Here is a 27,171-nt window from a genome sequence, read left to right as displayed (position 1 = left end):
GTCTGGAACCCCATAAACCCAAAATGCAAACACTGCACAAACCACCCCTGTGAGTCTGGAACCCCATAAACCCAAATGACATCCACATTGCCTCCCTGTCCCTGCTCCATGCACAGTGACTTTCCCAAGAACCCATGAATCAGTCACTTTAAAACCTTTGCAGGAATTCCTTGCAGGAATCTCAGCATGTTCCCTCTCCTTTCCCCTGGAATTAGTATGCCATTGTGAGGATCAAGGCCATTTGCAGGAATATAAAATATTCAATTAATAAGGCTCTGGAATATTTAATCATGACATTGAAATGCTAAGGAGTGCATTAACATTTATTATTCCCTACAAAGGATGGATCTCCAGCTCTGTGCCTGCTCCAGAGCAGCCTGTGGAGCTCCAGGTGGGGTTTTGGGCTCCTTCCCAAACCAATGCTAAAAGGCAGCATTAATGCAGATTAGGCTAAATCTCATCACCACTGGAGTGACACTCCAGGAGAGAATGAAATTACCAGCTCTTGGTTTAAAGAACTGAGGGGAACATTTCTTTTTCCCATTTCCACTTAGCAGGGAATTACACATGGAGTCTTTCCAGCTTAGGCCTTGGTGAAGAAAAACAAAACAGGAAAAGCAGAGGGCTCTGCCTTAAGCTCTGTCCTATTTTAAACCATTTCAGCTCAGAGCTTGCTCAGATGAACAAGTTTGATCTATTTGTTATTTCTGAGGTGATTTCTCTTTCCATGAATGGAAACACTGCAAATTCACTGCTGGGAAATGACCACCAGGGAAAAATCCTCTTTAAAACAGCCCTGCTTATGAGCCACAGATATTTTTTATTTCCTTTGTTACTTCTGCATAACTTCTTGGGGCAGGTTATGGCACTGGGAGAATATCTCACCTTGTTGGGAAATGATGTCAGTGTGGTGGTTCAACCCCAGCTCCTGGAGGGAACTGAGCTCCATCCCAGCCCAAAGCACACTCCATCCTGTATTAATAACAGGCACAATAAATCTGCCTCTAAATAAAAATCAGCCTTGCAACCGATGGAGATTACTCAGAGATCACTGAGCAAAAGCACTCAAATGATAAGGAAAGTTACAGAGATGAGTAAAAATAAAACTTTAGCAATAAGGGAAAGGACAACAATGATATTTTAAAAGAATAACAGGGTGAATGATTGTAATAGCTTGGGTCTGTTATTGGGAATCAATACAGTAACGCTCAGAATGCATAAAACAAATATTTATCTTTTGTGCTTGTAAAGATGCTGAGGGGAATATTTATTTTTGATGATAGTAACTAAATATTTTCTATTCAATCACTGTTTCAATAAGATTATTAACTGACCACTACCTGAGCTTCTCACAGACAATTTTCACAAAACTTGTGCAGCCCCCAAAGCTCCAGAATGTTTAGTGGGGCAGACCAGCCAGGCAACACGAGGACAGTGAGGGAGCTTGGGGTGCAGATTAATTACCAGGATGGTGATTGGATTTTAGAAAAACTACACCTGAATGCCCCACAGAAACCTCTTGAGCCAGCACTGTAATTAATAACCAGTGAGGAAATTCTCATTCTGAGGTGATGCAGGGGAAGATGCTCACCAGGAGCACAGAGAATTCCTCCTGCTCTGTGCAGGCAAAGTTCCAAGCCCCAAACTCAGAGAGAAACTGTGCAGAAGCAGCAGCAGTGCCTGGCTCAGTGCTTCCAGCTGGGATTGTTCTTTAGGGACAGAATCTCAGGAAAAGGAGAATCAGTGGGGTAAAGAGCAGGGTCAGCATGAGCCAGGGGTTAGGAGCTGGCCAAGAGCACCCTAAAACAACAACCAGCAGCCAAGCAGCACAGGAATATCAGGGATGCACTCCAGCAGCACTGGGGAAAGAAGAGGTGAGTTAGAAATGAGCTGAGGTTGGGACAGGACTGAGGGCACCACTGAGGGAAGGCTGCTCCTCACTCCAGCTGAGAACTCCTAAAGCCAAACCATTCCAGGTGGGAGGGAAGGCAGGCACAGGTGTCTCACCGAGGTGACAGCCACCAGAACAGCTGCCTGAGAGCTGGGGCTGGCTCCTTTTCCAATGAGAAACCATTCCCAGAGTGTCCTGAGCTGGGAGGGACCCCCAGGGATCATCCCTGCCCAGACCCCCCTGGGATCCCCGGTGTACAAACTCTCCTGGAGCTCTGGGAATGTCACCATTCCCTGGAGCTGTCCCAGTGCTCATCCCCCACTCTGGGGGAGGGAAGAACCTTTCCCAAAATCCAGCCTGACCCCCCTGGCACAGCCCCAACCCTTCCCTGGCTGCTGTCCGTGACAAAGCCATTCCTGTGTCCCCCTGGCAGCCAAAACTGCTGTGGTGTGGGGGATCCGCGGGCAGGAGAGCAGCAGGAGCAGCCCGAGCTCTCCCGAGGGACACGCAGGGTGTGCCCGGCTCCCTGTCCCTGTCCCCAGCCCCGTTCCCATCCCAGCCCAGCTGGGATATCGCTGCTGGCAGAGGGGATGGGTGTGGGAAGGCGGCTCCTGCCACCTGCAGGGACAGCGCTGCTCTGCCAGCGCTGCTGCTTCCCTCTGCAGCCCCAGAAATCCTCCTCGTGCGAAAACCACGTTTATTCTGGTAAAATTTAAAAGTTTTAATAAAAATACAATAGGAGACACACATAAAGTAAAGGGTTAAAATGGCTGGGTGCTTGGGAAGTTGCCAAGAGCAAACATTTTACATTTTACAATGTATTAACTTGTTGCATATTTATAGTTTTCTATGTAAAAACTTTTTTTAGGAATTGTTTAACATGGTTACTTTTTGGGTTTGTTTTTTTGGAGCATGTGTGGTTTTTGGCTTGTGGTTTTAAATTTTTTTCTTATTATTTTTTAATTTGGTTTTGGTTTTCTGCAGCTGGTGAGTGTTGATAATTGTGTCAGCTGCAGGGTTTTTATTACACGTTTACAGGTTGTTATTTTAACTAAGTGGGTAGTTTAAGTATATTATTTTTTAAAAAATTTATGTTTAACTTTTGCTATTAGAAAAAAACTTATATTCATACAGAAAAGCTATTTTAACATTATAGATATGGCATTTATCTCAATGGTTGCAAAAAGCCAACAATGTGTCCTGCACTTCTACCACTCACACGGGGAACCCCAGCCCTGGCACTCCTGGTCATTATTTTTCTGTTTTCCCAGAGCCTCCTTTCATCCCCTGAGCTGCTGGCTGAGAACAAAAATAATCCTCAAAAAGGAGGAAAAGAAGAAATAATAAAACACCCCCAGCACAGGGTGGGGTGTTCAGTCAGTCCAAGATACAACAAAACCCAGCAGGAAAAGCTTTCCTTAGGTTTAATGAAGGTTATTCCCTATTTCTGCATTTTAAAGCCAAACCTATACAAGTATAATAAATAAACCAAACCTATATATGTATAAATACATGAAATACAAGAAGTGTATGTAAAAGTACATGAAATATATGTATAAATATATGAAATATAAGAAGTGTATGTATAAATATATGGAATGTATTGTATAAGTATATAGAATGTAAGTATTTTCATCTAGCTGCCCCAAACTAAAGAAGCATTAGGGTTTTGCTTCCAGACATACAATTAATTGATTTAAGACCCCAAAAAGCTGAATAAACATTTATTCTTATACCTCTATACTTAATATATATATTTATACCTCTATACTCAATATCTATGATTTGCAGGATTGATTAATTGACAAGACCTATCAAAGGAACCACCAAAAAAAGGAAAAAAATTTAAATGTTCCCATGGAAAAGCACACACCCCTCAGCCCATCAGCATGCAGGGGCTGTTTTGGGTTTTTCCCAGTTTAACCCCACACTGCAGATCTCACTGAGGTGTCTGGGCTGTACAATGCACAGCACACATTTTTGGAGTTGTATTTCCACAGCTGCTGCCAGAACAGCCAAGGTAGGAAACACCAGAACTAAAGAGGCAGAAGGCTGGAAGGGTGGCTTGGAAAACTTTACAAGGCAATCATCATCCATGTCCCATGATTAATTATTTTATTTCCATAAAGATTTTGATTGGACTCTCAGTTTTAGGTTCTTTCTGGTAACAGCTGAGATCCACACGGATAAATCCCAATAAAATCCACTTTTCTCCTTAAAACCCACAGCACAAGCAGCTGATGAAGCTGAGAAGTCACTCAGAGGGCTTGAGCTAAATCTGCATTTCTTGTCTCCAGGTGCACCTGCTCTGCCCCAGAACCACCCACAGTGAACAAAAATCAAATTAACTCTTTTATCCTCAACAGCTCTTCCTGCTTAGTCTGGATTAGTCTTTCTTCTCTGAGGAATGGACTTTTTCTCTTCCTTTATGGAACAAACACAAACAAGCTTAAAAATTATTCAATAAATGCTATTTATGACAAAAAAAAATGTATTTCTGCCAGAGGGAAAATTTAGATGTGATGTTGGGAATTGGGAATTCCTGGCTGGGCTGGAATTGCCAGAGCAGCTGTGGCTGCCCCTGGAATGTCCCAGGCCAGGTTGGACACTGGGGACAGTGGGAGGTGTCCCTGCCATGGCAGGGTGGGATGAGATGGGATTTAAGGTCCTTTAACCCAAACCATGCTGGGATTCCATTTGGGAAGCTCCACTGGCATCTGGTCACACAAACCAGAGGGGAGCTGCTCACCATGGTAACAAACCTCAGGAATTCTTACAGCACTTGTATGAACCCCACAGCGACCCAAATGACACCCACAAATCTCACACCCACATCTGCCCCTGGAGAGAAGGAATTTCCCCTCACTGACCTCCTGGGGATTCTTTTGTTCCTAAAAGGAAAAACAGCGGGGGCTTCTGTGAGTAACTGGAGCAAAACGAATTTTCTTTGCTTTTGCTGATTTAGGCAAAAGCTGAGCAGATAAGGAGTTCAGAAACCATGAGAGCACTGAGATATCATTAAATATAAGGAGCAAATAATGGATTGGATGGGGTTTTGTGCTTTGTAAGGACAAGTGAAACAGTGAAGCCATGCTGTATGAAGTCAGTGCACCAGAAACCACAGGCAGACATTCAGCTGCCCTAACACCAAACACAGCTTTTGTTATCCCTGCTGTAGCTTCCCCATGTTCTCCAGCCCCATTCCTCCCCTGAGGGGCTCCAGCAGCACAGGAGCCAAGGCCAGGAGGGGAATGCAGAGATCCCTTGTGATTTCTGAGCAGCTCCTGGCCCTGCCCTGCCATTACCTGTCTGACCCTGCAGCCCTGGCCTTTCCTCCTCAGTTCTTTCGAAGTCTGGGAGCAGCAAGCACAGCTCTGGCTGCTCTGTTAACTGGGCTGCTAATTAGCACAGGCACCTCCTGTAATGAATCCAAAGTTTTCCATCACTGCAACAAGCTGCAAAGAGGACCCCAAAATAACAATTTTTTTTAAAACACAATGTTTGTTTTTAACAGGCACACACTGAAGTAATTTATTCCCCAGAGCTGAGTTTCTAACCCAGCTGCTGGGACTAACTTAGGATCAGACATCCCTGATCCCACTGCGGCTGCTTGTTAGCAGGGAGAGCCGGGCTGTGGGCACAGCTGGGATTCCGATTTAGTGTGTATTTCTCATGTGTTATCCAAGTATTCCCCTGTTTCCCACCTGAGCTACGAACCCCTCCTACAGAATCTTCCAGCCAGGACAGACCCGAGCCTGCCAGGCCTGCAGAGCTCTAATTAAAACCGCTATTTATCAGTGAATAGCGGGCACTGAGGGCTCTCTGCACAGCCCTCCACACTCTCGGTGTACCCGGCCCCTCACACCTCTCGCTATTCACCAGGGCGGGCCCTCCGAGCCCACCCGGCCGCGCTTGGGGCTGGGGCAGCCGCGCTATCCCTCCGGCAACCACCTCCCCTCCAATCCACCAGAAACCCATCAGCACGCCGGAAAGGCAGCAGCGAGGCGAGGCTACGCCCCAGGATGCTTTTATTGCTGCTCGGTTCGGCCATTCCTGCGGAGCTCCGCCTCAGCCCCTCCCGCCTCAGCGCCAACGGCCGCGGAGCCCGCCCACGGGCGGGCCCAACCACCGCGCCAAGCAGAGGGGAGCCCGGGCGTAACCCAGGCCTTCTGCCGCCCGCCTCAATACCGTCCGGTAATGCCTCTATTTCTCCACCCCCCTCGCAGCCGCGCGCGATGGTCTCGCCCCGACGTTGCGTCCTCCTCCGCCAATCAGCGGGCGCGGCGGCTGCGCTCGAATCTGCGCGCGCGGCGCCGTGAGGGCGGCGGGGCCGGGCTGGGAGCGTGGCCGGAGCGGCGGGGCCGAACCGCGGCCATGAAGGGACCGGGCCGCGCCTGCCACCGCCAAGGCACCATCTGCGACATCGTCGGGACCCCCAGCCGCGGCCCCCCCTGGGAAGAGCGGTCGCTCCGCTCCCTGTCGCTCAGCAGCATCCCCGCGGGGGTGCTCACCCCGCTGAAACAGCTCCTGAGCGACTATGGGAGCCTCGTATCGGGCTCGCAGTTCAGGGGGCCGGGGCGCCGGGCTGGCACTGACACTCGGCCCAGGCCTGGTCCCGGTACTCGGCCCGGTCCCGGTACTCGGCCCGGTCCCGGTACTCGGCCCGGCCCCGATACTCGGCCCGGCCCCGGCACCCGGCTCGGCCCCGGCACCCGGCTCGGCCCCGGTACTCGGCCCGGGCCTGGGCCTGGTCCTGGTCCTGACACCAGGCCCGGTCTCGATACCCGGCCCCAACTTGGTCCCGACTCCCGGCCCGGTCCCGATACTCAGCCCGGTCCCGACTCCCGGCCCGGCCCCGCACGGCCGCCGAAGCGCCGCGCTCCGGAGCCGCCTGAGCAGGAGTCTCCGGCCAAGGTGTTCCAGCGGATGAAGGCACGGGCGGCTCAGCAGCGCAGAGCGGCCACAGACGCGATCCTGAGCCCCGCGGGCGGGCGGCACCGGGCAGGCACAGCCCCGGCCGGGGACAGCGCCCTGCAGGGACGGGGTGAGTTCCACGGGCCCTCCGTGACTCCGTGAGGATGGTTTGTTTGCCCTCGGAATTCCTACCTGCAATAAAAAGCACAGAGCTGTAAATCTGAGTTTAGTTCATGGAGCTTTCAGGCATATTTAGCTGTAGTAAGTGACATCCCTGATTTTCACATTCTCCTAAACATTTTAATTCTTTGTTTGCACCAGTCCACAATCCCAAGTGACAGGAATTATTAATAGTTCCTTTTCCCAAACGGTTTTGATTATTTTGGAACACACTAGAGTCACCTGTTGATAGGAAAGAGCTCTCAATGCTGCTGCCGATTGCCTTAATCCTCTTTGAAGGCCCATGGGGAAGACAAAGCTCCTTGACCAACACCCATCAGTCCAGAGCCTGGGCACCCTTGGGAAGCAATCATTGTTCCACAGCTTCTCTAGGAGAGTGCCTCAGCTGTGAACATTTTCCCTCTGTGTCCCACTCATGGCTCTTTCAGGATCTGGAAAAAGCAGCCAGAGCACCTTTGGTGGGTGTGAAAAACACTGGCACCAGCACTGGTTGCACCCCAGGTGGCTGGGATTAAAAAAATTGGGTGGTGAGGTTTGCTCAGTGTTGAAATGTGTCTCTGCCCTGCTGTGTATCAGAGGATCCCCTCCCTTTGGGTTTCCTCTGCCTCAGTCTGGCTCTAAACTGTTCCCTCTGTTGTGTTCAAGAGTGGGCTTGACCCGTGTAACACCTTCAAAACCAGTTTATAACTAAAAAAATCAAAACAAATTACTGTACCTACTCCATACAGTCTGTGCAGGGAAGGGAAAGGTTCATGGAGCCTTGCCTGGGGTGTGACATCCCACTGGGGCATTTTCCTGGGCTCTCCCTGCTGGCTTTTCTCTTTAATATTTCTATCCATGCTGGGCTGAGATGCAGGGCACCCTCAGCAGGTTTGCAGCTGGATGTGACCCCGTTTTACAATGAGGGTGGGCAGGGCTGGCACAGCTGTGGCTGCCCCTGGATCCCTGGAGGTGCCCCAGGCCAGGCTGGACATTGGGGCTGGGACAGTGGGAGGGGTCCCTGCCATGGCAGGGGTGGGATGGGATGGGATTTATGGTTCTTACCCACCCAAACCTTTCTGGGATTCTCTGTTTTATTTTGTTCTTTTGGTTTTTTTTTAATAAAAAACATACTAAAAAATCATATTGCCCCTCCCACTCCTCCACCCCCCATGAAAATGTTTTTCTTCCCTAATTGGAAGAGGGTTTTGAGGTTTTTTTATCTGGTTGTTTTCCAGAGCCAGTTTGCCCTCAGGTTCCTGGGATGCAGCCCCAGGCAGAGCCTCCCGTGCTGGAAACCCCCCAGAAGTTCTTCCTGCGGGTGAAGATGCAGCAGCAGCAGCAGCACAAAGGTACTGGGGGTGCTCTGGAGAACTCAGACGTCCTCCAGTCAGAGAGCCAGGGCACTGCTGAGCTTGGCAAAGCCCTCTGGGAACACCCCCACCCCTGGGCAGCCTGTTTCTTTGCATAAATATCCCTCATTTCTCTGTTATTCCTTTTTTTGTTTTCCTTTAAATGGACAGCTGCAGCACCTCCAACCCAAGCCCAGCAGAATATTCCTCCTCCCACAGCTGTGGAGAATCCTTCAGTGCAGCCTGCTGGTGCTGAGCAGCCAGGCAGTGAGGCTGCAGAGGATGTGGACTCTGAGAAGGATGATGTGGATGTTTTCCTGGTGGAATCCATAGAAGTGGATGCTGATAATGGAGAAATGTGTCTGAGTATAACAGCTACTCCTCTGCAAGGGAACTCCACCCCTTGGGAAAATGGGGGTCAGGTAGGAGGAAGGCGGAGGAATGGAGAAGCAAAACGTGCAGAGCTTGCTGAAGACAGGAGAGAGCGGCAGCCCAGTAAAAAAGCAGCTGCTCCAGCCGTGGAAAAGGCAGCAGAGACCAATCCTGAGCAGCCCTCCCGGCGCCTCCGTGACATCCTGTGTGCCTCCCCAGTCCGAATGGCCGCGACTCGGAAACTGCCAGGAGCCCCCAAGGTCCCTCTGGATAAACCTGCTGATCAACCTGGCAAAGCACCGAGAGAGGTGGGAGAAAATAACCCCAGGGAAAGTGAAATCCCTCTGGGCTCATGGCTCAGGGTTACTCCTTTTCTTGTCACAAGAGAATAAACTGTTATTCCACTAGATTTTACCAGTAAATTTACCCAGGCAAAGGGTTTCTTATTTGCCATATTCCAAGATGACAGGTGTTCAGGGTTTGGGTCTTTTTGTGTCAAAGAAGCACTTTTGATTTAGTGTGCACAAGCCATGGTGTGATCATGGGCCCTGCCTGCTCAGATCCAGGGAGGAGAGACATTTTCCATCCAGGAGTGTGCCCTGCTGATGGGGAGGGGAAAGGCTTGGCTTTCCTAGGGATCATCATTTCCTAGGGATCATCATTTCCTAGGGATCATCCAGGCTCCTGTTCAGTGCAGCTGGAGCAGAACCTTTTCCTGGGAGAGCAGTGTGCAGCTCTGCTCCCTTCTGAATAAATCCTGGGAGAGCAGTGCTGCATCCCTGGGGCTCCCTGGGAGCCTGGCACAAACTCCTGCCCAGGGCTTGGCTGTCCCTTGGTCCCTGGGGAAATCAAGGGACTTGTTCTCCTCTCCCTCACCGTGGCCAAGAGTGTCTGATGTGTTTCCCAAATTAATCCAAGTTACCTTCAGGATTGAGCCAAGGATCAGATATCCTCTGATATTCTAGATTTGTAGCTTAGAAGATGCTTTTTGTGATTGGATCTGATCACTGAGGGGTGCTGGCTAATAAATACTTCTAATAAATACTATTTATTTTTTTTTTCTCTGGAACAGAAATGCATCTGCCTGAACAGCTGGAGGATTAAAGTGCTGAGTGGAAACACAGCAATCTGTGTGGAAGGGAAAAGGAAGTAAGAGCCAGTTTATTATTTAAATGCAAAGTAAACCTCCAAACACCAGGTAATGGTGCAGAGCTTGAAGTGCTTGATCAAGGAAGAGACAATTCCTTTGTGTGGGCAGAGGGGAGAGCCAGCATCCAGGGAGCTACTGATGAAATCATTTCAGAGTCCTGCTGAGATAATCAGAAAGCTTCAGAGGAATAAATCAAATATCACATAGCTGTGGACAGTTTGGGTTGGGAGGGATCCATGAGTGTATTAAATTGGCAAATCTAAACTAAACCCAGGCACAGCCCTGGCATGGCAGGGAGCAGCACAGTCCTTCATGGAGTGTCAGCATCCCAGACTGGAATCCCTCAGGAAGTGATTCAGTGGTTGCTGTTGTGTCTTTCACAGGGACATGAAGCAGATGCTGTGGCACAGCAGTGCCATCACAGAGCGCCTCACTCACAGCCAGGTGAAAACCTCCTCAGGCACTGTGTACCTGCTGCAGGGCAAGATAGACTCAGCTGCCATGAGGAGGGAAGGTGAGCTGCTGATCCTGACTGCCTGACAAGTTACAGCCTGTTCCAGCTGCTTTGGAGCACGTGGGATGTGCAAGGAAATGGGATTTCCATGCAGGTGGAAATGCAGGATTTGTTCTCCTTGCTCTGTGAGCTCCTCTGGCAGTGAGCAGCTTGTCAGTGCTCACAGGCAGCTCTGAGGACACAGATACTCTGTGGCATAGGTGGAATAAATACTTGGAGTCATGGAATGCCCTGAGCTGGGACCCCCAGGGATCATCCCAGCCCTGTCCCTGTCCAGACCCCCCAACAATCCCACCCTGGGATCCCTGGTGTCCAAACTCTCCTGGAGCTCTGGGAATGTCACCATTCCCTGGGGAGCTGTCCCAGTGCTCATCCCCCTCTCTGGGGGAGGGAAGAACCTTTCCCAAAATCCAGCCTGACCCCACGCCCCCCTTCCAGCCCCAGCCCTTCCCTCAGCATTGTTTCCCCTGACACAGGTGTGCCCCAGGTGTGTTGCACCATTTTTTAGCCAACACACCTTCACTGTTGGCTCTTTCAGGCCCAAAGATGTGTCTGTGCTTTCAGTGTTTCCTCCTCACCTGCAGCACTGGGGTCCCTGCTGATAAATACCTGATCTGGCTGCTCTCTGACTTGTACCTTTTATCACTTCCTTTGCTAAGGACTTACATTTTAATATTCTGAGAAGGAAAAAGAGCAGCATAAGGCTGGTGAGCAGAGTGGCTCTAGTGCTGCCGAGGTTTCCTAGGCCTGAGAGTGACTGCAGTGTGCTGGATGGAGTTGTCTGGCTCAGTTGCTGTGGTGTTTAAGAGGCTCTGGGGGTTCTTTAGCCCCCTGAGGGGTGGCAGCCCTGCTGAGCTGCTGTTCATTCCCTGTGCCCCCCCAGGCTTCCCCTACCGCTTCACCAAGAGATTCACCTACGGCTTCTCCAGGATGTGGAAGGACTACGTGGAGGAGTTCCTTCAGGAAAGGAGGAGGTAATTGCTGTGGAGATTCTCTATCCTTGCAGTGTTCTGAGTGCTCATTTGGGGATGTTACAGCAGAGGAGTGTGAAATGTTTTAGCTGTGGGCATGCTGTGCCCACCAGGACTTCACATGTTCAGTGTTTGTTAAAGAACAGCTTCCTCAGTGGTTATCATTTCTTGTCTCAAACTCAAAACCATTAGGAAAGAACGAATTCCACAAAGTAGTGGTGGGGAAGAAAATGAGGGGAGTGACTCCATGGGGGGAAATGATGTGATGGAAACTGCAAGAGGCTCAGCAGGCAATGCCAAGAAACGTGCACTGAGGAACTCCACCTATGAGGTGTCACCAGGGAATGCAGAGAACACCTGTGAGTATTTCCCAATCCTTTCCCTTGGTACAGACACCTGGGGGTGGCTGCAGTGGCTTGGGGAAGGTTCACTATGTTGGTTGTGTTCCCAGGAAATGGCTGCAAAGCTGGAAAAGCCCCCTGCTCTGGCTCAGTGCAGTCCCTGCCTTGCCATGGGCACTCACAGCTCTGGGGTTTAATTCAGACTTTTTCCCAATGGGCCTTTCCCAGAGCCCCTCTGCTGGAATCAGATTTCCTTGCTAGCACTGTAAAAACTTTCATGCTTTCCTCTCACCATTCCCATTTGTTTTTCACTCTCACTTGTCTCACTGAGCAGCTGTTCCATGTGACAGCTTTATCATTGTCCCTCCTCAAATGACTTTCACAGTATTTATAACCTTCTAAACAAAGTAAAAGTAACAGGTTCCCCACAGTAAATTTTATAATTTGTGAGGATTCTTACTTCAGTCTTGTTATTTGAAAAGAACAACTTTGGGTATGTTTTACATTTCCCTAAAACACAACATTGATCCTCTGCTTGTGAAATCTGCAAAACCAAATTTTGCATTCAGTGTTTGGGATAAAACTCTTCTTTGTTGGGACTTTTCCCCCTGCAGTTGTCACACCAAGGGACAGCTCCAGGAATAACTCGAGCAGCGTCTACACTCGCAGCGGGCGCCTCATCAAACCCCCCCTGAACTTCTGGTGTGGCCAGAGGGAGTTTGTGGATCAGAACCTGAATGTCACCATAGAAAATGGGGGGACAGATTACCTGAGCCTGGTAAGATCCCCTGAGGTGTGACTGAACTAGGATTATTGACCTAGGACAGGGGGGTGCAGCTCTCAGAGGCACCTGAGGAGGAGGGAAATGTTGGAAATATAATCAAAATGTTGGAAACCACACCAAAAAATAGTCTTGTGTCCATATTATCAGATAATTGTGGTCTCTAAATCTGGCAAAATGGGGAATTGTTTCTGGGGGAAAAAAGTGGGGTTTTTTGAAAGGTAATTATACCAGACAGGAATTGGGTGAGGTCTCACCTCAGATCCTGGGGTCAGTTCTGGGCCCTTCACTGCAGGGGTTGGAGCATTTCCATGGAAGTGAGCAGGGCTGGGAAGGGGCTGGATCCCCAGGAGCAGCTGAGGGAGCTGGGAAAGGGGCTCAGGAGAAAAGGAGATTAAATTAACTTTAGAGTCAATTGTTTTATTTTGAAGATGTTAAGTAGTGGAACTCACAGAAGAAGTTCCAGGAGGAAAATTTCAAAGGAAGACATGGAGACAACAAAGGAAATGCCAAAAAGCCAAAGTAAAGGTAAAAACTAAACATTTTTTTCTATTTTCATGTTATAAATGGAATCAGTGGGATTGTGAGGAGGTGCTAGAGAAGTAGGGTTGGCTCTGTTAATGCAAAGAAATGATTTAAATATTTGAATGATAACTGCTTTTTCTCTGAAGAATCATCAGAACAGCATTCATGTGGAGTTTCACAGCTCCTGTTTGTAAATCACTTTGTTAATTACATAATGGGAACATAGAGATTTCATTCTGGAAATTGAAATGAAGGGATTTGAACTTTTTGGAGTTGAGCAATCCAGTGACCTGGGGCCCAGCTTTGCTTTTTGATGTGGATGAAAGAAACAAAACCTTGTCAAAAAAATCTATTAACTGAGCTTTTAATAAAAATTTGGTTTTAGTAGAATTTGGGCAGTGATAGAAGCCTGAGTAGAACATGCAATCTAAAGCAGAAGTTTCTCTCTTAAAGCAGAAAGGCTCTGTGGAGCACGAGCAGAGCTGTGGGGATGTGCCTGCTCAGGCAGGAGAGTCTCGGCCAGCCCCTGAGAGCAGCTCTCAGTTTGTAGTTCGGCAGGTAAAGCTCTGGCAGGGGGTGCAGATCCCTGTGCTGCAGGCACAGCAGGACCCACCCTGCACCCCCTGAGGGGCTCTGGCTCTGTTCATTCCAGGGAGAAGCAGGGACAGAGGAGCCACAGGCAGAGGAGAACCCCGACCTGCCAGGAGCAGGAAGGACAGGCACTTCCCTTCGGATGAGGAGGAAAACGATCCTGGAATCAGGGCCACAGAAAGAAAATCCCAGCTCCCTGCCAGGGGGAGTTCCTCAAACAGCAGGGTGTTGAACAAGCACGGCAGCAGAGCCCCGGGGGCAGCACAGAGAGCAGCAGGCTCTGCAGAGCTCAGCATGTACGAGCAGGGCTACAGGAGCTCCCTCCGCTCAGCCAAGCAGCGCCGCCCGCTGCAGGACAGGGAGCCCTCAGAGCAGGAGGAGGAGGAGCAGTCCAGTGAGGACACCCCACTGGTGGTCAGGAGGAAAAAGAAATCCATATTGAAACCTGAGTCTCGGAACAAGAAACCCTGCTCTGGCTCAAAAAGCTCCTGGGATGATGCAAACAAGGCCTGTGACAAGAGGACAGGAAAGCCCTCCCAGAATGTGCTGGTGAGGCTCAGTGGGCCCGAGTCCAGTGATGAGTCTGAGCCCCCTCCTAAAGAGAAAACATCTTCTGAGTCCAGTGCTTCCCTTGTGGCTGCCCGGGCCAGGAGGGCAGGGGGCAGCACCAGCCCTGCCCGGGGCCGGCTCCAGTCCCACCTCCAGTCCCACACGGGCTCTGACACCGCCTCTGACTCCGGGAGCGAGGAATGTCACAGCAGTGCCAGCAGTGCCAGAGCATCCCGGCTAAAAAGAGCCACTGCAGCCTCCAGCAGTGCCAGAGCATCCCGGCTGAAAAGAGCCACTGCAGCCTCCAGCAGTGCCAGAGCATCCCGGCTGAAAAGAGCCACTGCAGCCTCCAGCAGTGCCAGAGCATCCCGGCTGAAAAGAGCCACTGCAGCCTCCAGCAGTGCCAGGGCCTCAGCAGCAAAGCCCAGAGAGCACAAGAGGGCAAAGCAGCACAAATCTCTGGAACTTCTTCCAAGGGCAGCTGATGGTTGGTCTGAGAAGGAGCTGCAGAAGCTTCACAGGTAAGGGCTCCTTCTGTGCTCAGAGGGAAAAGTTTCCCTCAGGCATCAGGAGGGCTTGAGTGGTCTGGATTGGGGGTTTTCAGATTCATCATTTCCCAGCTATCCTTTATGCTTTAATCCCTTATTAGAAATACTCCTTGTTTAATTTTTATTTCCCTATTTTTATTCCCTAATAATAATTGGAGTTACAATTGCCCATTAATTTTCCTCACAAATGAAACATCAGCACACCATGGTGAGAGAGCAGGTTCCCTCCCAGACTGCAGTAACAGGTTAACCATGGCAGGTTTCTGTGAGCAAGGTTGGTAAAGGCAGGTTAACTGCCAGGGTGTTTAATTAATCCATCATGCAATGGCTTCAACCCCTGGGCAGTATTTAATGGACACTTGGGGTGTGAAATGGCTGTGTTTGGATTTTAGCTCTTGTAGATGAGCAGGAGCTCAGGTCTGAGGGGACCTGCACCATGAGAGCACACAGCCTCAAGCTGTGCCAAGGGACAATGAGGTGGGATATTGGGAAAATAGATTAGGTTTTTCATGGGAAGAGTGATCAAGTCTGCCCAGGGAGGTGCTGGAGTCAGCAGCCCTGGGTGTGTTTACAAAAGCCTGGATGTGGCACTGGGTGCCCTGGGTTAGTGAGGGGTTGGGCTGGGCTGGACTCCGTGGGCTGGGGGGTCTCTTCCAACCCAGAGATTCTGTGAAGTGAGAAGGAAATTTATCTTGTGACATATCTGCTGAGGGTGTCTGACTAAATTTGCCTGTTCTGAAGGGAAGACACCACGGGATCATAGATCAGTGCCACCCATCCCACCCCTGCCAGGGCAGGGACATTCCCCCTGCCCCAGGCTGCTCCAGCCCCAGTGTCCAGCCTGGCCTGGGGATCCGGGGGCAGCCTCAGCTGCTCTGTGCAGCAGGAGGCCAAAGGCAGGGGCTGTGCAGGCAGGCTGTGGCTGTGGCCCAGGTCCCTCAGTGGCACTGTCCCTGTGTGTGTGGCAGGGCCATCGCCGTGCTCCCCAAGCACAGGAGCGGCTTCTGGCAGGACGTGGCCATGGCCGTGGGGTCCCGCTCGGCCCAGGAGTGCCAGGGCAGGTACCTGGAGGAGCAGCAGGGGAAAGGCTCCAAGCAGCAGCCCAGGAAAGCCACGGCAGGAAAATCTGAGCAGAAAGGTACCAGCATCTTGTTTGTGGGAGTTGTGGGGGTGGTTTGCTCCCTGCCAGGCACACGTGAGCACTGCTGTGTCACAGTCACAGTGAACTGATGTGTGACCCTGGTCTGCAGTGCCCCTCCCCTGAAGGTGGGCTGGGGAAACTGCTCTGGAGAGCAAAAATTGGCTGAGATCTCCAAGAGATCCCAAAGAAGCTGTGAGATTTCACCAGAGAAGGGACTGGGCTGTGGCACTGACTGCAGGCAGTGAATTTAACCCCATAGCTGCTGTCTCAGACCATTCTGTTTGGATCCTGCAGATAAGAAGGAGGCAGTGATCACTGCCAAGGTGGGCACCCTCAAACGGAAGCAGCAGATGAGGGAGTTCCTGGAGCAGCTGCCCAAGGACAACCACGAGGATGTGTTCACTGCCACACCCTTCCAGAGCAGGAGGGTCCAGGTAAAGCTGGGGGACTGCTCTCCTGCTGGCTGTGCCAATAAAGTCCTGGGCATCTGTGGGAAGAGGCTCCTTTCCTTCCCTGCTGTAGTGGCAGTGAGGTTGGACAGGGTGGGAGGAGCTGAATGGTGACAGCACCACCTGAGTAATTGTCGTTCTGAGCAGTCCTGGGCAGCTTGGAGCTTGGGATGGTAACCAGAAATGACTTTCCTGGTGTGACAGCACCAAAACCCCTCAGCCAAGTGCTGGAAGGGCACTCGGGGTGTGTCCAGCTCTGGGCCCAGGGCTGGGGCTGTGCCTCAGCAGGGACAGGGGCAGTCAGACCCAGGGCAGGGAGGAAGGGAGGGAGTGCTGAAAGCAGTGAGGGGCACCCCAGGCTCGGTGACTGACGGCTCTGAGGTGACTCTGCAGCTGCCAGCTCTGCGAGGGAGCTGGGACGAGGACACCGAGGATTTCACCCTGTCGGAGTTCCCAGCCACGCCCTCCTCAGGGCTCCTTCCCTCCTCCAAAACCCCGCAGTGTGAGCACATCACCCCGGGAATGCTGGCCCCCATCAACAGGTAGGAGCTGCTGCAGCAGCCCTGTGAGCCTTGGCTTTGCCCCGAGGTCCCTTTGTGTCTCTGAGAATAGGCTCTGGGAGCTGGGACAGCAGCTGGCTTCCAGCCCCTCCTGCTGGGGCTGAGCTCCTGCTCCCAGCCCTGGGGATGGGCCTGCCTTGGCCTTCAGCCTCAGCAGAGCCTTCAGTCCTGCTCTGCTCCAAGAACTGGAACCAGCTGGGAGCTGGAGCCAGAGGGGCTTTGGGCTTGGGCTGGCCCTGGGAGGGGGATGAGGCTTCGTGTGATCCCTGCCCTGGGTTTGCAGCCCAGCCCAGCTCCTCGTGCCCCCAGAGAGCAGCTGTGCTCAGCTGTCCCACAGCAGCTCCTGGCCCTGCTCCTTCCCTGGGGTCCCTGGCTGCATCCCAAGGTTCCATGGCAGAAGTGCAGCCCTGCTGAGCCTCCCCTTGTCCCCAGGAACGATTACGACCGGCACGTGTTCCGCATGCAGAAGCACACGCGGGGCAGCAGAGGCACCTGGGACAAGGTCAAGAAGAAATCGGTAATGCTGGGACACTGCCCCTCCCACCTGAGCCTGAACCCTGGGATCACAGCCCCCTGTGCACTGCAGGGAAAATGGGAACTCTGCCTGGGTTTGCTGTCTGCTGCTGTGGGGACAAGCTCCTTTGTGAGAAGGGAGCTGTGCATTGTCAGGATAACTCCATTGCTTTGGAATTCCATCATCCTAAATTCTCCTGGACAGTGGGAAAGGAACAATAACCACAGAGCCATAGAATATCCTGAGGTACCCAAAGGGCCCCACAGGGATCATCCAGTCCAGCTCCTAAGAGTGACCAAAGTCCCCTTGTGTCCCAGCTCCTGAGTTTGGGTATTGACTGCTCCACTCTCCCAGGCTCTGCAGCTCCTTTGGCTTTTCCCCAGAACCCTGGGATCCCAGGAGCAGCTTGTGCCTGTGGTTTAGGGAAAGCAGTTGAGGGAATTTTGGGATGTGGAGACCCTGAGCTGGTGCCAGCCCTGGCTGAGCCTTTGCTTCCTTCCTTCCCCCTCAGGCCACAGCGGCACTGGGGACGCCGGCTTCCTGCAGAACCAGGAGTGAGTATTGCCAGCTCCCCCTCCCCAGCTCCCCCTCCTCACCCCCAGCTCCTTCCCTTCCTTGTCCCTCACCCTGAGCTGTGTCCATCACCCCTTGCTCTCTGACCCTCCTGCCCCATTTCCCCGTGGGACATTTCCCTGTTTTCCTTGCAGGAGTGGCCCCGGCCCAGCTGGTGGGGAAGCTCTTCACCGCTGAGACTCCAGACTCATCCAGTGAGGAGCAGGAGGATTTCTACTTTTCCATCTGATGGACTTTGTGGATGTGTTGTTCAGCACTTGCTGTTCAGAGCATGGGGGCTCTGCTGCTCCTCTGGAGGGAATGCTGGAATGATGATTCAGTTTGGAAAAGCTGCTCTGCTGTGCTTTTATGTGGTTTAACCACTTCCCCCTGCCAGCAATGCCTGGCTTTTCCCTGTGTACAAAGTGGCACTTCCATATCCAGGCTCCTCCTCTCTGTGTCTCCTTTCTCCTGGGAAGGAAAAATGTACATAGCTACCAGTGATTGCCAAGTTCTGATTCATTTTAGTTAAAATATCTTCTGGGCCATGGCTGTGATAAATGCAGGTGCAGTCTGGAAGGAACTGAAATTGCTTTTTAATTTTCTCCAGGGAGAGCTTGAATTGTTACATTTCCCTTATGTAAAATAAACAAGGAGAACGTTTTTTTACTCACTGACTTGGTCAACTCAGAGTTGTTGTGGGGTGGCAGAATCCAGGACTGTCCAGCTTGGAATGGTTCCTGCAAGGCTTCATCCTCTTGGTGTGGAATCCCAGAATGGTTTGGGTGGGAAGGGACCTTAAATCCCACCCAGAGCCCCCCCTGCCATGACAGGGACACTCCCACTGTCCCCAGTGTCCAGCCTGGCCTTGGACATTCCAGGGATCCAGGGGCAGCCACAGCTGCTCTGGCAATTCCAGCCCAGCCAGGAATTCCCAATTCCCAACATCCCACCCATCCCTGCCCTCTGGCAGTGAAGCCATTCCCTGTGTCCTGTCCCTCCATCCCTGTCCCCAGCCCCTCTCCAGCTCTCCTGGAACCCCTTCAGGTGCCCTCAGCTCTCCCTGGACCCTTCTCCTCTCCAGGGAACATTCCCAGCTCTCCCAGCCTGTCTCCAGAGGGGCTCCAGCCCTGGGGCAGCTCCGTGGCTCCTCGGGGCTCTCCCCAGCCCTGGGGCAGCTCTCAGGTGCGGGTGCCTGCCCAGCACAGCTCCCGCTGCAGGGATTGATTTCCCCCTGTCCCTTCTCCCCGGGCAGCGCTGCTGCCGCAGGGCCGGGAATGCCGATCCCGATCCTTTTCCAGCTGGTGGCAGCAGAGGCTGGGGAAGGCTCCGGCACCAAGGATGGGGAAGGCGCTGCCCCGGGCCCCCAGAACCCCTCCCTGTCCCGGGAACAGCGGGAATTCCCTTCTGAGCCGGGAAGCACGGGGGGCTCAGCACCCAGGGCAGCGCCAGGGGGGCAGCGCAGCTCCCACAGCCCGAGGTTTGACAAGTCTTTATTTCCATAATTTACATCCGATCCCGAGAGGGTAAAGTGCAGTGCAGGCGCGCAGGGCCCAGCTCAGCTCTTGCCCTTGGCGGGCAGGGGCTGAGGCAGCAGCTGGAGCTCGAAGTGGTGGCGCAGGAACCGCTGCAGCTCCTCGGCCTGGGGCCGGCTCAGCCGCGCCCCCGCTGCCAGCGCCGGCACCGAGCTGCAAGAGAGGGACGGGGGAGACGGGGAGAACCGGGACAACCGGGATGGGGCAGCACTGGGATTGGGGGAGCACCGGGAACCCAGGATGGGGCAGCACCGGGAACCCGGGATACCCTGCCCGGGATGGGGCAGCACCAGGAGCTGCTGCCGTCACCTCTGCAGCACACCTGAGCAGGAAATGCCAGAGGGAAAGAGAGCGGGGCACAGCAGAAGGGAGGGTGGAAGCAGAGCCCGTGTCAGTGCCCTGGGATGCTCAAAGAGAGAGATTGGAATGTGTGAAGAGCTGAGATGGGAGAGGAAAGGCTCCTGGCAGATATTCCAGCAGGAAAGGTGCAAGAAGGAATTCCCTGAGCAGTGAACACAGCAGGAAAGGTGCAAGAAGGAATTCCCTGAACAAAGAATACAGCAGGAATGATGGAGGAATGAATTCCCTGAGCAGCTATCCCAACAGGAAAGGTGCAGGAATGAATTCCCTGAGCAGATATCCCAGCAGGAAAGATGCAGGAAGAAATTCCCTGAGCAGCTATCCCAACAGGAAAGGTGCAGGAAGAAATTCCCTGAACAAAGAACACAGCAGGAAAGGAGCTGGAAGGAATTCCCTGAGCAGTGACCCCAACAGTAATGATGGAGGAAGGAATTCCCTGAACAGGTATCCCAGCAAGAAGGAATTCCCTGAGCAGCTATCCCACCAGGAAAGGTGCAGGAAGGAATTCCCTGAGCAGATATCCCAACAGGAAAGGTGCAGGAAGGAATTCCCCGAACAGCTATCCCAACAAGAAGGAAGTCCCTGAGCAGCTATCCCACCAGGAAAGGTGCAGGAAGGAATTCCCTGAGCAGTGCACACAGCAGGAAAGGTGGAGGAATGAATTCCCTGAGCAGCTATCCCAACAAGAAGGAATTCCCTGAGCAGATATCCCACCAGGAAAGGTGCAGGAAGGTTCTCCCTGGTTCCAGGGGAGGAGAAGGAGTGGAAGGCTGGGCCCTGGAGCCCCTGCCAGGCCCTGTGCTGGTGTTACCTGTTGGCCATGGCTGTGATGGAGCCGAAGGAGTGGCACAGGTTGAGGGCAGCTCCGTAGCTGAGGTTGGGGATGCTCAGGTAGAAGTTGAGGATGTCGCGCCGGTGCCCCTCCGGCTCCGTGGGCACCCGGATGGCAGCGTCCTTCCTGTGCTCCAGCAGAGCCAGCTCCTGCAGCAGAGCTGCGGTTTCCTGCTGGCAGGAGCTGAAGAGGATCCTAATTCCAGCCTGGACCAAGGCTGAGAGCACTCCATCATAGTACTGAGTCCTTTGGAAAAACCGGGATGTTTCTCCTGGGGAGGGGAAGCAGAGGGAAGCAGGACCCTGTTATTGTCTGCTGGAATCATTGCATTGCAGAGTTTGGATTTTGGATTGAAACAAATGTCTGTGCATGGTTCAAATTGTGCTTGTTCCTGACATAGAATCCCACAATGGTTTGGGTTGGGAGGGATCTTAAATCCTATCCCATCCCATTATCCCATCCCACTGTCCCAGGCTGCTCCAGCCCCAATGTCCAACCTGGCCTTGGGCATTCCAGGGATCCAGGGGCAGCCACAGCTGCTCTGGCAATTCCAGCCCAGCCAGGAATTCCCAATTCCCAACATCCCACCCATCCCTGCCCTCTGGCAGTGGCAGCCACTCCCTGTTCCCAGTCGGAGCAGGTTTCTGGCAGCACCCACCTGGCCTGACCCTGTCTGTCTCCACAATCACACAGATCCTCTCGAAGGTGCCCTGCAGGCGCTGCAGCCTCTGGCTGAGTTTGTTCCTGTTCCCGGGGCTCTGCAGCTCGGACTGGAGCAGCCTGTCCACGGCCAGGCGGTTGCTGACGATGTAATCGCTGGTGCCCAGGGAGCAAACCTGCACCCGGAGCCCGTGCACGGCCCGCAGGCTCGAGATCACCTCCAGCCCCGAGCTGATCTCCCGGCTGTCGGCCAGGATGCACAGGGAGGGGCTCTGATCCCCGGGAACTCGGGAGATCCCAGCCAGGGAAGGGCTCTGCTCTCCTGGAACTCGGGAATTCCCAGCCAGGGAAGGGCTCTGCTCTGCTGGAACTCGGGAGATCCCAGCCAGGGAAGGGCTCTGCTCCCCAGGAACTCGGGAGATCCCAGCCAGGGAAGGGCTCTGCTCCCCAGGAACTCGGGAGATCCCAGCCAGGGAAGGGCTCTGCTCCCCAGGAACTCGGGAGATCCCAGCCAGGGAAGGGCTCTGCTCCCCAGGAACTCGGGAATTCCCAGCCAGGGAAGGGCTCTGCTCTCCAGGAACTCGGGAGATCCCAGCCAGGGCTGAGGAAGGGTTTGGCACAGCAGGACACACCGAGCCTGAGCTGCTCCCGTGGGTCTTCAAAGAGCTGCACACCTGTGAGTGTTGAAAAGCACAGATCATGGGGGATTTAGACCAAATCAATAAAAGGCTGTTTTGCAATATCAACACTTTCAGATTGACACATTAATCCCTCTATCAGTCTCCCCACTGAGCTGAGCTGATTATCCCAGAGTTTGGATGACAAAAGCAGCAGCTTTCCCTTAGAAGTTCAACAAAACCTGGATCCTGTGAAGGACTGAGATCAGGGAGCCAGCCTCAGGGAGGTGCTGAAAGCCCAGAATTCAGACACTGAACCAGGATTTTCTATCAGGGACCCAGCCTCAGGGAGGTGCTGAAAGCCCAGAATTCAGTGAACCAGGATTTTCTATCAGGGAGCCAGCCTCAGGGAGGTGCTGAAAGCCCAGAATTCAGACACTGAACCAGGATTTTCTATCAGGGAGCCAGCCTCAGGGAGGTGCTGAAAGCTCAGAATTCAGACACTGAACCAGGATTTTCTAACTACAAACCCAAAGGATCAGTGGACACTCCTGTTCCACACAGATCCACCACCCTCCATCCCTGTCAGACCCAAGGGAGAATCTAATCCCAGTTTTTATTTGTTCACTCCTAGAATACTCCAGGTTACCCTGGGAGCACAAAGTTTCCAGCAGCAAAGGGAGACGGTGCCTGGCAGTGTCCAAGGCCAGGCTGGAGGAACCTGGACCATGGAAGGTATCCCTGCCCATGGCAGGGGTGCAGTGGGATGATCTTTAAGGTCCCTCCCAACCCAAACCATTCCAGGATTCCCTGATTCCTGCTGCTGCCAGCCCTCAGGACAGCCCTGGCACAGCAATTCTGCCCCACAAGGGATGTCCCTGCTCTCCCAGAGCACTGACCTCAGCAGCAGCCTGCAGATCCATGCTCCTGCAGCCAGGGCCAGCTGGGGGGATGGATGTGCTCCTGCCTGGATGCTCCTGGGGCACATCCAGCATCCCAGACTCTGAAGTTTCCAAGCCCAGCAGCCTGTGAGTGTCCTGCTCTCCAGCCTGAGGAGCTGGGGCTGCCCCAGCAGAGGGGGCTGAGGGCAGAGCTTTGGGGAGCTGCCCCTTTCCCTGCCCTGCTGCCAGGGGCTTCTCCCTGCTGCCTCCTGCCTCCTCCTCGCTGGAGTCACTCAGGACAATGATTCTGGATGGTTTCTTCCTCTGCCCCAGGGCAGGAGTGCTCCCTGGCAGCCTGGCCTGCTCCAGCCTGCTCCTGCGCCGGGTCAGGTACCGGCTCTTCCTGCTGGAGCCCTCGAGGAGCAGATCAAAATTCACACACACTTCCTCCTCACTGCAGCCACTCTGAGCCTCCTCCTCCTCATCTCCCACACAGAAACTGTCCTCAGCATAAGCTGAGTCTTGCTCAGGAATCTGGGGGGAGAACACACCTAGGAAGTTTTGGAAAAACTGCAAAGGTTTTGCTGCTCCTTGCCAGGAGGGCCCTGGGCTTACCCAGCCCCTCCCCACACACAAATATTGGGGTGAGGGGCTTGGATCTCACCCAGAGACACCCCAGCCATGGCAGGGACCCCTCCCACTGTCCCCAGTGTCCAACCCCAGTGTCCAACCTGGCCTGGGACATTCCAGGGATCCAGGGGCAGCCACAGCTGCTCTGGCAATTCCAGCCCAGCCAGGAATTCCCAATTCCCAACATCCCACCCAAATCTCCCCTTTTCCAGTTTGAAGCCATTCCCTGTGTCCTGTCCCTCCATCCCTGTCCCTCCATCCCTGTCCCCAGTTCCTCTCCAGCTCTCCTGGAGCCCCTGGAAGAAGCTCTGAGGTTTCCCCAGCTCCTTCCCTTCTCCAGGCTGAAGTTTTGTGCTGGAATCTGTAATTCCCCAAACAAAGGCTGCAGCTGCTCTTGCAGGCAGGCCAAGAATGTCACTGTGGTCCCCAAGGGAAGTCCCCAAGGACAGGAGCAGCCCCTGCCCTTCCCACCTGGGAGAAGATGGCCGAGGGGTTGAAGTCCTTGCGGACCATCCTGTAGCTGCTGCCCAGGGCGGGGCTGCGCACGGAGCTCAGGTAAACTGCTCTCATCTCAGTGTCTGCAACCAACAGGGCACAGGGAACTCAGGACTGGCACAGACAGAGTTTGTCATTCATTGCTGTTACACTGTGCTTTCCATGCTCCTTTATGGTTTCTCAAACACCTGTACTTCCCAAAGCAAAAATCTGCAATTCTTCAGGCATCTCTGGAAATTGCAAGGCACAGGCTGAAGGCTTCAGGATGAAGGAGGGCAGGGATGGGTGGGATGTTGGGAATTGGGAATTCCAGGCTGGGCTGGAACTGCCAGAGCAGCTGTGGCTGCCCCTGGATCCCTGGCAGTGCCCAAGGCCAGGCTGGACACTGGGGACAGTGGGAGGGGTCCCTGCCATGGCAGGGGGGGATTTGGGTGGGATTCCAGTCCCTTTAACCCAAACCACTCTGGATTTCCAAGTGTACCCAGCCTGTGTCATGAAAGTTGCCATTCATGTTCTGAGCTGAAGGGACCCTCAAGGATCATCCAAACCTCTGTCCCTGCCCAGACCCCCCAAAATCCCACCCTGGGATCCCTGGTGCCCAAACTCTCCTGGAGCTCTGGGAATGTCACCATTCCCTGGGGAGCCTGGGCAGTGCCAGCACCTCTGGGGGAGGGAAGAACCTTTCCCAAAATCCAGCCTGACCCTCTGGCCCAGCTCCAGCCCTTCCCTCAGGATGCAGGAGCTTTTCCCAGCAGGCAGAGCCCTGGATGCTGTGGCAGGAGCAGGTGTGAGCTGGGGTGAGGAGAACACTGCTGGGGTGAGGAGGTCACTGCTCCCAGGGATGTCCTGGCTCTGGGATGCCTTGGGATACCCTGGGATGCTCTGGGATGCCCTGGGGTTCCCCCACTCACCATTGAGGGCCTGTGTGGGCTCCCCCTCATCATCGAGGAACTGGGCCAGGGACGGGCTCAGCTCGTCCTCGGTGTCGCTCTCGTCCGACGAGATCCCCTCGGCATCGAGCTGGGACAGCTCAGCCTCCTGCTCCAGGAACTGCCGGGCCTCAGCCTGCACACACGGAGTAGTGCCAGCCTGTCGTTAACCAATTAGTGCCCAGCCTCTCGTTAACAGTTAGTGCCAGCCTGTCGTTAACCAGTCAGTGCCAGCCTGTCGTTAACCATTTAGTGCCCAGCCTCTCATTAACCACTCAGTGCCAGCCTCTCGTTAACCAGTTAGTGCCAGCCTGTCGTTAACCAATTAGTGCCCAGTCTCTCATTAACAGTCAGTGCCAGCCTCTCGTTAACCAGTCAGTGCCCAGTCTGTCATTAACCACTTAGTGCCCAGCCTCTCATTAACCACTTAGTGCCCAGCCTCTCATTAACCACTTAGTGCCCAGCCTCTCATTAACCAGTTAGTGCCCAGCCTGTCGTTAACCAATTAGTGCCCAGCCTCTCATTAACCACTTAGTGCCCAGCCTCTCATTAACCACTTAGTGCCAGCCTCTCATTAACCACTTAGTGCCCAGCCTCTCATTAACCAGCCCCAATTAACCCTGACACCAGCCCCAGCCCTGCACAGCTCTGCTCTGTACAACCACAGCCAGGAATATTTCCATTTTTAGGTTCAATAAGTCTGGTGCTGCCCCCACCCCTGCTGAAGGGGTGAACACTAAGCTGAGATTTAACATTTGGGGTTGAGGGACCATTGCTGCCCTGAATGTCAGGGCTGAGGCCATTAGTGGGGATCATTCATATGAGCAAGCAGCCCAATACTGATGATGAGGATAATTCTAATATTAAATTTTATTATAGTTATATTATATTAACTATATAATATAATATAATAATATATAATATAATATATAATATAATAACTATATAATATATTAATATATTATATTAAGTTTTATGTAGTTGTAGTTATTGTAATAATAATAACAACAATAAATATAAAATCCTAGAACACCCTTATTATTATTATTATTATTATTATTGTTATTATTATTATTATTAATAATAATAATAATAATAATAGTAATTATATCCCAGAATACCCTGATCTGGAAGGGATTCACAGGGAATAGAATAGAAAAAAACAGAATAGAAAAAAATAGAATAGAAAATAGAATATAGAATAGAAAAAAATAGAATAGAATAGAATAGAAAATAGAACAGAAAATAGAATACAGAATAGAAAAAATAGAATAGAGACTAGAATAGACTAGAAAATAGACTAGAAAATAGAATAGAATAGAGAATAGAATAGACTAGAATGTGGTGATTAATACAATATAATAAAATATAATTTTTATCATAATTTGATATATTATTTTGCTATTATTATTACTGTTATTGTTATTATTTTCCTCTGGACAGGACCCTGATCTCAGGGCTGGGGATGTCCCTGGAGTTTCCCTCCCAGCTGCTCGGGTGTCCCTGCTGTCCCCAGCCCTGCACAGCTGCAGATCTCCCTCCAGCACTCCCAGCTCCAGCTCCAGCGTTTGCCAGGAGCCCCAGCCCCACATCCCAGCTGCGATTCCAGCTGCGATTCCAGCTGCACCCACCTTGTCCGTGGCAGCCCTGCCGAGCCGCCGCCGCTTGGCCCCTCCCGGCTGGGGCCGGGCCCCGGAGCTGCTCCTGCCCCTCTGGAAGTCCCCACTGTCCTCACTGGATGTGTCTGACTGCAGGGGACACAGAGTGAGCAGGGACAGCACAGAACTGCCCAGAGCCAGAAAGGGACCCAGAGCCCCTCAGTGCCACCCCTGCCTGGGGCTCAGCTCTGGGACTTGCAGCCAGCTCTGGAATCAGGGACAGGCAGTGCCCAAAATGATACAGGGAGGGAAAGGAAGGGGCTGAGACTGCATAGCCTGGGGCTGTGGTTGGACAATTGAGCCCAAGATGAACCCAAACTTATAAAAGTGTGAAACTCGTGCCCAGGATCCATCTGGGATTTGATTTGGGTGCAGCCCTGGCCGGGCTCTTGCAGTGCCCAAGGTGAATCCTTCCATAAAAACTGATTTTATCCCTTTGCTCTGCCCAGTCTGTTCCAGCTCAGCCTTTCCAGACATCAACAACCCTGCCATGGGCAGGGACACCTCCCAGGAACAGGACACAAAAATGGGATTTGGAAGAAAAATCAGGTCAAATGTGCCATGAATTTGCTTTTTCTGGTTCAAAGTTGTGTGGCAGACAGGTTATTTCACCTTTTCTGGATTCTACAATGTTTCAGTGCCAAAACAACTCCAAAGTCAGCAAAGCCCCAGTGCTGGACACTGGGGACACAGCCTGGGA

General features: G+C 52.7%; 3 protein-coding genes across 3 annotated transcripts in view; 1 reads left to right on the top strand and 2 right to left on the bottom strand.

Moving 5' to 3' along the window:
* The first annotated feature begins 6,748 nt into the window (after positions 1–6,748).
* Positions 6,749–18,543, top strand: MIS18BP1 (MIS18 binding protein 1). The gene is made up of 16 exons (XM_033061668.2): positions 6,749–6,935; positions 8,203–8,316; positions 8,488–8,996; positions 9,761–9,837; positions 10,222–10,352; positions 11,236–11,326; positions 11,516–11,682; positions 12,279–12,442; positions 12,877–12,973; positions 13,623–14,631; positions 15,627–15,796; positions 16,094–16,233; positions 16,642–16,790; positions 17,241–17,325; positions 17,834–17,876; positions 18,030–18,543. The coding sequence occupies exons 1-16, from the start codon at positions 6,818–6,820 to the stop codon at positions 18,122–18,124; spliced, it is 3,159 nt and encodes a 1,052-aa protein (XP_032917559.1). The 5' UTR covers positions 6,749–6,817; the 3' UTR covers positions 18,125–18,543.
* Positions 18,544–19,351: 808 nt separating this feature from the next.
* LOC116997332 (Fanconi anemia group M protein-like) lies at positions 19,352–23,416 on the bottom strand (the record flags this gene model as incomplete). Its single annotated transcript, XM_033061870.1, has 4 exons — positions 19,352–19,562; positions 20,581–20,872; positions 21,260–21,935; positions 22,778–23,416. Coding segments are annotated over 4 exons (1,737 nt in total), but the record flags the coding sequence as incomplete, so codon positions are not given.
* Positions 23,417–23,728: 312 nt separating this feature from the next.
* The window catches only part of FANCM (FA complementation group M), a 60,633-nt gene continuing 57,190 nt past the window's right edge, over positions 23,729–27,171 (bottom strand). The window contains exons 17-19 of the mRNA XM_033061667.2: positions 26,445–26,561; positions 24,796–24,949; positions 23,729–23,967 (exon numbers count right to left, since the gene is read on the bottom strand). Of these exons, the coding sequence (XP_032917558.1) occupies positions 23,804–23,967; positions 24,796–24,949; positions 26,445–26,561 (435 nt within the window). The 3' untranslated portion in view covers positions 23,729–23,803. The remainder of the gene's footprint in view (positions 23,968–24,795; positions 24,950–26,444; positions 26,562–27,171) is intronic.

Source organism: Catharus ustulatus, chromosome 6, assembly GCF_009819885.2.
Source record: "Catharus ustulatus isolate bCatUst1 chromosome 6, bCatUst1.pri.v2, whole genome shotgun sequence".
NCBI classification, from domain to species: domain Eukaryota; kingdom Metazoa; phylum Chordata; class Aves; order Passeriformes; family Turdidae; genus Catharus; species Catharus ustulatus.
The sequence above is the reverse complement of the archived record's forward strand: the minus strand, read 5'-3'. Positions and strand labels throughout refer to the sequence as shown.